The following is a 13,193-nucleotide window of genomic DNA, read 5'->3' as shown; positions in this document are numbered from 1 at the left end:
GTCATAGTCCTTGTCTCGCCTCTCCTATTCACCCACTCCTTCATTTCCTCATCCCTCCATCCCTCTCTTCTCTGCTCCTGTCCAGATGACATTGAGGTGCGTTTCTTCTCTCCTGGCTGGGAGGCTAAGGGCTCCTTCTCCCAGGCTGACGTTCACCGCCAGGTGGCCATCGTCTTTAAGAGCCCGCCCTACTACGACACGTCCATCACCGGCCCAGTCACTGTGCACATGCAGTTACGCCGTCCCACCGACCAGGAAGTCAGCGAGCCCATGGAGTTCAGATATCTACCCGACGACAAGGGTGAGGAAGTCATATCATTTTTATATTCATTCTCTCCCTGTTGTAATAATAGTTTACTCATTCATGTTGACTGCTCTATTAATCAGGAACATACCATATGAATGTTGGTTTCCACTGGCTGACACTTTAACAAAGTATCTGTGTGTTGTCTACAGATCCCTATGGTTGCCAGGAGAAGAAGAGGAGAAGAGAGCACCTGATGAAAACCTTACCCGGGTTCCTACCTTTAGGTGGAATGAATCCGATGAACAGACCGAAGGCAGTACCACACAGTCCCATGGCCCAGTCCATGAGAAAAGGTAAGAGAACACACACACACAAACCACGTATCCAACCCCGACCAAGACCCAGACACTGACCCTCTTATCTTAAACCACCTGCTACCTCTCTTTATCTGTGTTTGTCTTTCTGTGGCTGTCTGTGGAACGCACACACTCACACACACACACTCACACACACACACATAAAATCTCCCACTGAAATAAACTTTACTTAACAACCTGGTCTCAGAGCAAAACATATTATATTTTACGAAATCCATGCCACTCTATTTAGCATGATATGTTACTTTACATTAGGTTACATAACATTGGCCTACCAATGTAATAGCGGTCGTACAATATAATACGAATTGCAGGACGTATAGTATCCTACACCTTGATCGCATTTGACCCGTTTAGTATGATGTATTACATATAAGGTGAATGCACCAATTTGTAAGTCGCTCTGGATAAGAGCGTCTGCTAAATGACGTAAATGTAAATGTACATTCGACTAGTTTAGTGTTTTTGGGCTCCCGAGTGGTGCAGTGGTCTAAGGCACTGCATCGTTGTGCTAGAGGCATCACTACAGACCCTGGTTCGATCCCGGGCTGTATCACAACCGGCCCGTGATCGGGAGTCCCATAGGGTGGCTCACAATTGGCCCAGCATCATCCGGGTAAGGGGAGGGTTTGGCCGGGGTAGGCAATCATTGTAAATAAGAATTTGTTCTTAACTGACTTGCCTAGTTAAATAATATTTATTTTTTTAAGTATGAAGTTCGACTAGTTTAGTGTGATATATTACATTCAACTGCTTTAGTATGATATATTATGTTCAAATAGTTTATTATGATATATTATGTATGACTAGTTTAGTATGATATATTACGTTAGGTTAGGGTTAAGGTTAGTGTTAGGAGTTAGGTTAAATGGTAAAGGTTAGGGTTAGCGGAAGGGTTAGCTAACATGTTAAGTTGTTGCAAAGTAGCTAAAAAGTAGTAAGTAGTTGCAAAATTGATAATTAGCTAAAACACTAAAGTTGTCTGTGATGAGATTCGAACGGACAACATTTGAGTTGCTAGCTCCACGTTCACGTTATACATACAGTGGGGGGGAAAAGTATTTGATCCCCTGTTGATTTTGTACGTTTGCCCACTGACAAAGAAATGATCAGTCTATAATTTTAATGGTAGGTTTATTTGAACAGAGAGAGACAGAATAACAACAAAAAAATCCAGATGAATGCATGTCAAAAATGTTATAAAATTATTTGCATTTTAATGAGGGAAACAAGTATTTGACCCCTCTGCAAAACATGACTTAGTACTTGGTGGCAAAACCCTTGTTGGCAATCACACAGGTCAGACGTTTCTTGTAGTTGGCCACCAGGTTTGCACACATCTCAGGAGGGATTTTGTCCCACTCCTCTTTGCAGATCTTCTCCAAGTCATTAAGGTTTCGAGGCTGACGTTTGGCAACTCGAACCTTCAGCTCCCTCCACAGATTATCTATGGGATTAAGGTCTGGAGAATGGCTAGGCCACTCCAGGACCTTAATGTGCTTCTTCTTGAGCCACTCCTTTGTTGCCTTGGTCATATGTTTTGGGTCACTGTCATGCTGGAATACCCATCCACGACCCATTTTCAATACCCTGGCTGAGGGAAGGAGGTTCTCACCCAAGATTTGACGGTACATGGCCCAGTCCATCGTCCCTTTGATGCGGTGAAGTTGTCCTGTCCCCTTAGCAGAAAAATACCCCCAAAGCATAATGTTTCCACCTCCCTGTTTGATGGTGGGGATGGTGTTCTTGGGGTCATAGGCAGCATTCCTCCGAATAATCGCACCAACTGTTGTCACCTTCTCACCAAGCTGCTTGGCGATGATCTTGTAGCCCATTCCAGCCTTGTGTAGGTCTACAATCTTGTCCCTGACATCCTTGGAGAGCTCTTTGGTCTTGGCCATGGTGGAGAGTTTGGAATCTGATTGATTGATTGTTTCTGTGGACAGGTGTCTTTTATACAGGTAACAAGCTGAGATTAGGAGCACTCCCTTTAAGAGTGTGCTCCTTATCTCAGCTCGTTACATGTATAAAAGACACCTGGGAGCCAAAAATCTTTCTGATTGAGAGGGGGTCAATTACTTATTTCCCTCGTTAAAATGCAAATCCTTTTATAACATTTTTGACATGCGTTTTTCTGGATTTTTTGTTGTTATTCTGTCTCTCACTGTTCAAATAAACCGACCATTAAAATTATAGACTGATCATTTCTTTGTCAGTGGGCAAACCTACAAAATCAGCAGGGGATCAAATACTTTTTTCCCCTCACTGTATCATACTAAATAGAGAGGCTTGGATTTTAGGAAAATATTTGACGTTTTTGCCCTGAGACCAGGCTGTATTTAAGCCTTGTTGTAGAGGTGTATTGTTTTGCTCTGAGACCAGGCTTTATTTAAGCCTTGTTGCAGAGATGTATTGTTTTGCTCTGAGACCAGGGTGTATTTAAGCCTTGTTGCAGAGATGTATTGTTTCGCTCTGAGACCAGGCTGTATTTAAGCATTGTTGTAGAGATGTATTTCTATATACACAACAACACTAATCTCCAAACCTCCTCTTTGCCAGACATCAACAACATATACATGAAACAGCCCTCTCCCGCTATGATGCGCCAAACCCCTCCGACCATGTACAACCACGGCAACCAACATTACCAACAACATAGCCCTCAGCAGCGCACAATGATGACAGCCATCAACCAGATGTGGCCCCAACCCAACCCGACTTTGTCCCTGGAGACCATTAGAATTAACCCCTCGAGCACCGGTAGTAGCCAGGGTAACTGTATGCAGCAACAGCAGGGGAACCACCGTGTTACCTCTGGGTACCTTCATGGAGGGGAGAGCAGCGGTAGCGGTGGTGGTAACATCCTGCCCCAACTCACCATGGGGGACCTGCAATGTCTGGGTCTGGAGTCCAATCTCCAGGGTCCTTCAGCCAGCCAAGCCCAGTCCGGTGGGCCTGATCTCCAGCACCACCAGCACCCTCACCAGCAGCACCTCCACCAGCAGCAGCACTTCCACCACCAATCGCATATACACCAGCAGCTCCACCAGAGGAAAGTGTCATCCTTCTCCCAGGGCATGGGGAGCCAGGAAGGGCAGATCCAGGGGAGTCAGACCCAGACCCTGGGCCTCCAGGCACCCTGGAACAGCGGTGGCGAAGCGGGGTTCGGCTTCCTCCTGGATAGCGTGGAGAGTGATGAGATCATCCAGGGCCTGGTGGGAGGAGGGGGCCCTCAGACCACCTTCCAACTGAAGCAGGAGCCCCTAACTGGGGGACAAGAGGGCCAGATGACCGCCTCTTGTTCCTTCTCCGCCTCGGACGGCCAGCAACAGCAGTCGTACGCCAACCTCCTTCCCCGGCCTATGAGTAACAGCAACGGCATCGCCATGGAGACAGCAAGGCATGAAAGCAACTCCAACAACATCCAGGCCCTCAAGAACTTACAGAACCCCTTCACCCCAGCCAATGGAATGGGGCAAGAAGGTGTCCATTTTGACTCCTTGGCTGCCTGGGCCTTTTCCACTCCACCTCAGTGACTCGGCACATTTTCAGCCTGTGAAAAATGCTTCGGGCAGTCTCAGTGAGCAAGCGCTCTAGTCATTTTGTCTGTGCAAGAATGTGGTCAGAACTTGTGAACAGATATAGAGATATTTTCAGGGCAAAGGTAACTCAACTGGCTATATGAATACGATATGAATGTACTTTTTTTATCACTCAATCAGTCTCAGAGTTAGATGGGTTGAGTTCTCTGCCAACAGAAGTAATCAATGCTTTGTGGTTTTAACATGATGAATATGCTTTTGAGGAAAAGGTGGATAAAGGTTAAGATAAACAGGTGATAGTATGTTTTTGTCAACACTTTACTTGAAGTGGGCTGTTATAATGGCCTTACTAGCGCATACAGCTGTAAGAATGTGGTTACACCTCCCATGAAATGACCCCAAATCATGTTCTTAAGTTAAAAAGAACACACGATTAAAATTGTTCACACCATTCAAACCAATGAGGGTTTGGAACTTTAAATCCAATTATCTCAGAATGAACTTTTATCAGATAGAACTTTGTGGTTCTAATGTCCGGATTCAACTGTCTACTGTTCCATGTTCCATGACAGTGTTATGTTGCAGTGTAATGTTGATCATAGAGCCTCCAGAGTGGCCCGGTGGTCTGACACTGTTCTAGCTGTGCCACTAGAGATCCTGGTTTGAGTCCAGGCTCTGTCGCAGCCGGCCGCGACCGGGAGACCCATGGGGCTACGCACAATTGGCCCAGTGTCGTCCGGGTTAGGGGAGGGTTTGGCCGGGTGGGATGTTCTTGTCCCATCGCGCTCTAGCGACTCCTGTGGCGGGCCGGGCGCTGTGCACGCTGACATGGTCGCCAGGTGAGGCTGTGTTTTCTCCGACACATTGGTGCGGCTGGCTTCTGGGTAAAGCGGACATTGTGTCAAGACCCAGTGTGGCTTGGCTGGGTTGTGTTTAGGAGGACACTCGGCTCTCGACCTTCGCCTCTCCCGAGTCCATACGGGAGTTGCAGCGATGGGACAAGACTGTAACTACCAATTGGAAACCATGAAATTGGGGAGAAAAAGGGGTAAAAATACAAAAAATATTAAAACATTTATAAAAGTTGATCATAAAAAACTGTCATGACCTGTTACGTCAGCTGTTATAACAGCATTATAGAGGTATTATGACAAGTCCACTTTGGGTAAAGTGTTCTATGTCCTGTACATCTACAATAAAGCCAGTTGAGAGTTTAGCATGTTAAATCTCTACAAATGCTATAGCTCTGAAGAGTGGCGAGGTACTCAGATTCCCTCAGAGGAAGATTCTGGGAGTGTCCAGTCAGTCACTGTTGGAATACTTCAGAGATGCGTCCTTGTTTCCTTTACCTATCCTATCACTCACTGAGCTACAAGTGATAGTATAGCTGAAAGCAAAGTGATCACCTTATTACTTCCACCAATCCAACCAATTGAGATCCATGATGACTTCAGGTGAGGTAGGAAAGAAGGATGCATTTCTAAAGTATTTCAACAGGACCAGTGGTAGGTAGCACTGTGGTATTCCCTGGTAATGGCTATGTCATATTAATTATCACGTGGGCTATCTATCCCAGAGTTCTCAGAGCATTGTGATGTGATCAACACTATGGAAAATCCCAAATGGCACCCTATTCCCTTGTGCACTATATTAGGGCTCTGATCAAAACTAGTGCACGGTATAGGGGATAAGGTGCACCTTGGGATGCTGACCGTGGTTCCACATCAAATGCATCAGTTACTTTTCATGTCATAATTTACCCAAATACTGTATGTAGGGTTTATAAATACTGTATGTATGGTTTAATACATTATTCATGGTTTATAAATGTTGATGGGTTTTTGTCTTAAAAAGTTGTATTATTTTCATGAACAACATTTTGTAAGCTGATGATGTTTCTGTGGTTTTTCCTAAATGTTTTATGCAATTAATTCTTAATAAAAATCTTTATTTTTTTCCAGACAAGTTTGCAATTGATTGTATCGAATGGGAAACAACATACTTAGTACTCATTTCCAGCGGACGAAATAATCAGTATTTCATATTCTCTGAAACTAAAACTTTACATAATTGTGTCAGGCGACATATTCTTGTAACTTTTTAATGACATTTTAGCCTAATAATTTAAAGTGCAACTTCTCCTTTGATCTAACATATGAAAGATCATTACAGGGCGGCTCTAATGTAACAATGTTCACAATATCTTTTACCAATAGCAAGATGTTGTCCTCGTGAGTCTGTCCTTGTTAGACACAGGTTCTTTCTGGAGGCCGGACAGCCAATCCCGTAGCTCTACTGTGGTTATATTCATGCTCACTTTTTTTTGGTTGCCTTAAAGTTGCCTATTGCATGATTTACAGTAAACCAGTGTTCACCATTCCTGTCTTTGGATGGGGCAATAGTCATCCGTGGTGATGCAATGCTGGATGTTTTGGTAAATGGATACAGTGTTTTTAACCACCCCACTGTCCAAATTTCCAGTCATGCTTTTTAAAACACTTTTTTTATTTTCTTGTAATGCATCCCAAATGGTACCCTATTCCCTATGTAGTGCACTACATTTGACCAGGGCTTATAGAGTTGAAGCCTAGTTGGGCTCTGGTCAAAAGTAGTGCATAGTGGTGGGAAAAGTACCCAATTGTCATATTTGAGTAAAAATAAAGATACCTTAGTAGAAAATGACTCAAGTAAAAGTGAAAGTCACCCAGTAAAATACTACTTGAGTAAAAGTCTAAACATATTTGCTTTTAAATATACTTAAGTATCAAAAGTAAATGTAATTGCTAAAATGTTCTTAAGTGTCAAAAGTAAACGTAGAAATCATTTCAAATTCCTTATATTAAGCAAACCAGACGGCACCATTCTTGTTTATTTTTTTTAATTTACGGATAGGCAGGAACACACTCCAACACTCAGACATAACTTATAAACAAAGCATTTGTGTTTAGCGAGTCAGATCAGAGGACCGAGGTAAAGACAGTTGAAGTTGGATATTCAACAGATAGTCGCACTTTCAAACCTCAATAGCTTTCAAACCACTTGAGCCACAGACACCAAATAAGTGTTATAATGTTGGAAAAATTGTGCACAACATTGCACAAGTCTTATTTTCACGATTTGGACATTTATTCACTTTCCAAAGCTAATAAACATGTGGAAATGTGAGCAGCATTTTGTATTCCTAGTTGAATTAGTTAGGGAGCGTAAACAAAGTACAAACTTTTTTTTACATTTGAATTTCAATAGCTCCTTGGTCATGTGAGCTACTTGACTCAAACAAGGTTCAGAATGTCCACTGACTACCCTTCTATATTGCACACCCTTTGGTTTGTTCATTTTCATCTCACACATTTTTACATGACTTTCTCAAACTTAAAAATGTCAATAGCTCCTTGGTCATGCGACCTACTGGACTCAAACAAACTTCAGAATGTCCACAGACTAGCCTTATATATTGCACACTCTTGTTTGTGTGCTGTAAAATCATGCAGTGTAACGTACATTTTTCATAGTTTTACATTTCAATTGCTCCTTGGTCATGTCAATTACACACCTAAGAAGCGTGCAGTGGATATACACCCATATTGCATAACCTCTAGTCATGAATCTTCTATATTGTTGTACATTAATATTAGTTTGACAATTAGGGGGTTCAGTCCAGTGTTGTGTTTACCCTTTTCTTTAATATTTATCCATAATAATTAGTAGTTCTAAGTAATTATTTCCCCTGTTTTTTTATTTTGCCATTATTCAGCAACAACAATAGGAGAGAGAGAGATAATATCTCCTTTCATCATTAATATCAATCATAAAGGAAAAAGGCAAAGTATTGATGCATTGTGTCTTCTAACTGTCCAAGAATAGGATCCAAAGTGTTAGGAAACATTTGTTCCCATAAATACAAAGGAGGATGTGTCTCCTAGAGGTCAACCGATTATGATTTTTCAACGCCGATACAGATTATAGGAGGACCAAAAAAAGCCGATACCGATTAATCAGGAGATTTTTATATATATATGTAATAATGACAAGTACAACAATACTGAATGAACAACGAACACTTTTATTTTAACTTAATATAATACATAAAATCTATTTAGTCTGAAATAAATAATGAAACATGTTCAATTTGGTTTAAATAATGCAAAACCACAGTGTTGGAGAAGAATGTAAAAGTGCAGTATGTGCCATGTAAAAAAGCTAATGTTTAAGTTCCTTGATCAGAACATATGAAAGCTGGTGGTTCAATATTCCCAGTTCTTCAATATGCCCAGTTAAGTTTTAGGTTGTAGTTATTATAGGAATTATAACGCATCGACTATTTCTCTCAATACCATTTGTATTTCATATACCTTTGACTATTGGATGTTCCTATAGGCACTATATTGCCAGCCTAATCTCGGGAGTTGATAGGCCATGCCAATTAATCGGTCGACCTCTAGTCTCTCCTCAAATCTCTGGCACTTTAGTCAGACTGCCAGACTGTGTAAAAACGTTATGATGGGGCCGTCCCATTGACTAAGCACCACGTAGACCAATCAGGAGAGAATAAATACAGGTCAAGGGTGCCAATTGAAAGTCAAAGGGTGTGTCTGTGCCTTTTGGATTACTCTCTCTTTACAGAGAACCCCTGTGGTTCAATTCAAGAGCTACCCTTCCCCTTTCAGTCTGCTCTGCGCATGTCTGAAGTGACAGAGCCAGCAGCCAAGAGTGTTTTTCACAGTATGTGTCATGGTTGTCGAAAGGATGAGCGGACCAAAGTGCAGCGTGTGTGTCGTTCCACATTTTATTTACACTGTGAAACTATGCAAGACATATAAATAAACTGAATAACAAAAACAACAAACCGTGACGCAGAGTTAACATACACGTACTCACCTACACAACAAAAGAACAAAAAAAAGGGAGGGTTAGGGAGGGTGACAAATGGTGCAGCAAGCAGAACCTTCACATCCCGCAGATCCTCCAACAGAGGCGGTGGCTCCGGTTCGGGGCGTAACCCCCGCGCCGCCCACTGATCCCTCTGCTTTTGTGCCACCGTACCGTAGATCATCGCCGGAGGCTCTGTACTGCGGACCGCCGCTGGAGGTTCCGGGCTGCGGACCGCCTCAGGAGGTTCCGGCTGCGGACCGCCTCAGGAGGTTCCGGGCTGCGGACCGCCTCAGGAGATTCCGGGCTGCGGACCGCCTCAGGAGGTTCCGGACTGGGGACCGTCGCTGCAGGCTCCATGCCATGGATCATCACTGCAGGCTCCGCGCCATGGATCACCACTGGAGGCTTTGTGCCATGGATCATCCCTACAGGCTCCGGGCCATGGATCATCCCTACAGGCTTCGTGCCATAGATCATCCCTACAGACTTCGTGCCATAGATCATCACTGGAGGCTTCGGACCATGGATCATCACTGGAGGCTTCTTACGTGGAGCCGGAACAGGTCTCACCGGACTGGGGAACGTCGCCAGAGGCTCCGGACTGGGGGACGTCGCCAGAAGCTCCGGACTGGGAAGACACACTGGAGGCCTGATGCGTGGGGCTGGCACAGGTGGCGCCAGACTGGTAACACGCACCTCAGGGCGAGTGCGAGGAGCAGGAACAGGACCCACCGGACTGAGCAGGCGCACTAGAGACCTGATGCGTGGGGCTGGCACAGGTGGTGCCAGACTGGTGACACGCACCTCACGGTAAGCACGAGGAGTTGGCTCAGGTCTCCAACCTGACTCTGCCAATCTCCCCGTGTGTCGTCCCCCCCCCCCCCCCCCCCCCTCTCAAAATAAATTTGGGGGCTGCCTCTCGTGCTTCCCTTGTTGCCGTGCTCTCGCTGCCTCCACCTGTTCCCATGGGAGGCGCTTTTCTCCTGCCCCTAAATCCTCCAAAGCCCTGGATATACTCCTCCTTTTCTCCTCAATAGTCCACTGGTCCATACCACGCTGCTTGGTCCTTTGGTGGTGGGAGATTCTGTCACGGTTGTCGTAGGAATGAACGGACCAAAGTGCAGTGTGTGTGTCATTCCACATTTTATTTACACTGTGAAACTATGCAATACATATAAATAAACTGAATAACAAAAACAACAAACCGTGACGCAGAGTTAACATACACGTACTCAAAAACAATCTCCCACAAACCCAGGTGGAAAAAGCCCTACTTAAGTATGATCTCCAATTAGAGACAACGATGACCAGCTGCCTCTAATTGGAGATCATCCCAAACAAAACCCAACATAGAAATACAAAACTAGAACCTGACAACAGAAAAACTAAACTTGAACACCCCCCGTCACGCCCTGACCTACTCTACCATAGAAAATAACAGCTTTCTATGGTCAGGACGTGACAGTATGTCATAACAAATTATTACACTTATGAATGTATGTAAAATGCTAATATGTATTAGATCCAGTACAATGGAATAACTATAGTCCACTGACTATATAAGGGTAGTCAGTGGACATTCTGAACCTTGTTTGAAGTCAGTAGGTCACATGACCAAGGAGCTATTGAAATTTAAAATAAAAAAATATATATGTAAAATTGAGTGAGATGAAAATGGACAAACTAAAGGGTGTGCAATGTGTAGGCCCATTGACTGTACATTCTGAACCATGTTTGAAGTTAGGTCACATGACCAAGGAGCTGTTGACATTCAAATGTTTGAAAAATTCATGTAAAATCATGAGAGATGAAAATGGACAAACTAAAGCATGTGCAATATAGAAGGGTAGTCGGTGGACATTATGAACCTTGTTTGAAGTCAGTAGGTCACATGACCAAGTAGCTATTGAAATATGAAAGTTTGAAAAATTCATGTAAAAACGTGTGAAATGAAAATGGACAAACTAAAGGGTGTGCAATGTGTAGGCCCACTGAGTGGACATTCTGAACCTTGTTTGAAGTCAGTAGATCATATGACGAAAGAGCTATTGAAATTAAAAAATTGTAATAAATAATTTAAAATTATGCGAGATGTAAATCGACAAAATAGAGTGCAGTGTGTGTCTATGCCATCGGGTTAGCTAGACCCAGTTTTTAAAGTTTTAGGAATAATGGTGAAAGAGCTATTGAAATTTGAAAAATGTGTTTGTCACTATATTGACGGTCCCTAACTGCTGTTGGTGAACATAAGGAAAACGACAGGCGAATATCCAATTTGAAACTATCTTTACCTCGGTGATCAGAGGTAGTAGGGATGACCAGGGATGTTCTCTTGATATGTGCGTGAATTGGTCCATTTCTGTCCTGCTGAGCATTTCAAACACAACAAGTACTTTTGGGTGTCAGGGAAAATGTATGGAATAAAAAGTACATCATTTTCTTTAGGAATGTAGTGAAGTAAAAGTAAAACTTGTCAAAAATATAAATAATAAAGTACAGATACCCCAAAAAATGACTTAAGTAGTACTTTAAAGTATTTTTACTTAAGTACTTTGCACCACTGATACGGAATAGGGTGCAATTTACAACACAAACTTGTTCATGATGTAGCTGTCTGGCTTCCACATTGTGGTTGTGGGTTGATTCAAGACTTAGGCATAGAGGTTCCTCTATTCTGGTAGCTAATATTGAAGAACAATTACAAAACAGTTCTGAAAGTTTAGTGTTTTGTTTTTATTAGATGTGACTGTATGTGACCTTTTGAAGACACAGGACATTCATTTAATATATAATTTTACAGTTGTTGTTGTTGTCAGGCTGAAATAGTGTAATCGATCATAAGTCAGAACCTCTGTCTATGTGATAAGAGGCTATTTCCCACTAATGAACAGATTAAATATCTTAACATCCAATCAATTATTGCCTAACTAATGTTACTGGAAGGTTCATCGACCGGCGGCAGGTAGCCTAGTGGTTAGAGCGTTGGACCAGTAACCAGCAGGTAGCCTAGTGGTTAGAGCGTTGGACCAGTAACCAGCAGGTAGCCTAGTGGTTAGAGCGTTGGACCAGTAACCAGCAGGTAGCCTAGTGGTTAGAGAGTTGGGCCAGTAACCAGCAGGTAGCCTAGTGGTTAGAGCGTTGGACCAGTAACCAGCAGGTAGCCTAGTGGTTAGAGCGTTGGACCAGTAACCAGCAGGTAGCCTAGTGGTTAGAGCGTTGGACCAGTAACCAGCAGGTAGCCTAGTGGTTAGAGCGTTGGACCAGTAACCAGCAGGTAGCCTAGTGGTTAGAGCGTTGGACCAGTAACCAGCAGGTAGCCTAGTGGTTAGAGCGTTGGACCAGTAACCAGCAGGTAGCCTAGTGGTTAGAGCGTTGGACCAGTAACCAGCAGGTAGCCTAGTGGTTAGAGCGTTGGACCAGTAACCAGCAGGTAGCCTAGTGGTTAGAGCGTTGGACCAGTAACCAGCAGGTAGCCTAGTGGTTAGAGCGTTGGACCAGTAACCAGCAGGTAGCCTAGTGGTTAGAGCGTTGGACCAGTAACCAGCAGGTAGCCTAGTGGTTAGAGCGTTGGGCCAGTAACCAGCAGGTAGCCTAGTGGTTAGAGCATTGGGCCAGTAACCAGCAGGTAGCCTAGAAGTTAGAGCGTTGGACCAGTAACCAGCAGGTAGCCTAGTGGTTAGAGCGTTGGGCCAGTAACCAGCAGGTAGCCTAGTGGTTAGAGCGTTGAACCAGTAACCAGCAGGTAGCCTAGTGGTTAGAGCGTTGGACTAGTAACCAGCAGGTAGCCTAGTGGTTAGAGCGTTGGGCCAGTAACCAGCAGGTAGCCTAGAAGTTAGAGCGTTGGACCAGTAACCAGCAGGAAGCCTAGTGGTTAGAGGGTTGGGCCAGTAACCAGCAGGTAGCCTAGTGGTTAGAGCGTTGGGCCAGTAACCAGCAGGTAGCCTAGTGGTTAGAGTGTTGGACTAGTAACCAGCAGGTAGCCTAGTGGTTAGAGCGTTGGACCAGTAACCAGCAGGAAGCCTAGTGGTTAGAGCGTTGGGCCAGTAACCAGCAGGTAGCCTAAAAGTTAGAGCGTTGGACCAGTAACCGAACGGTTGCTGAATCGAATCTCCAGCTGACAAGGTAAAAATCTGTGGTTCTGCCCCTGAACAAGGC

The 13,193-nt window shown here is 43.9% G+C and overlaps 1 protein-coding gene across 1 annotated transcript in view; it reads left to right on the top strand.

Annotated features, from left to right (window-relative positions):
* LOC145881837 (uncharacterized) overlaps positions 1 to 6,131 on the top strand; it is a 23,831-nt gene extending 17,700 nt beyond the window's left edge. The window contains exons 7-9 of the mRNA XM_082978749.1: positions 86 to 301; positions 457 to 600; positions 3,184 to 6,131. Of these exons, the coding sequence (XP_082834875.1) occupies positions 86 to 301; positions 457 to 600; positions 3,184 to 4,160 (1,337 nt within the window). The 3' untranslated portion in view covers positions 4,161 to 6,131. The remainder of the gene's footprint in view (positions 1 to 85; positions 302 to 456; positions 601 to 3,183) is intronic.
* The last annotated feature ends 7,062 nt before the right edge of the window (positions 6,132 to 13,193 follow it).

The sequence above is a fragment of the Salmo salar genome, chromosome 01 (genome assembly GCF_965601325.2).
Source record: "Salmo salar chromosome 01, fSalSal1, whole genome shotgun sequence".
NCBI classification, from domain to species: Eukaryota; Metazoa; Chordata; class Actinopteri; order Salmoniformes; family Salmonidae; genus Salmo; species Salmo salar.
The sequence above is the reverse complement of the archived record's forward strand: the minus strand, read 5'-3'. Positions and strand labels throughout refer to the sequence as shown.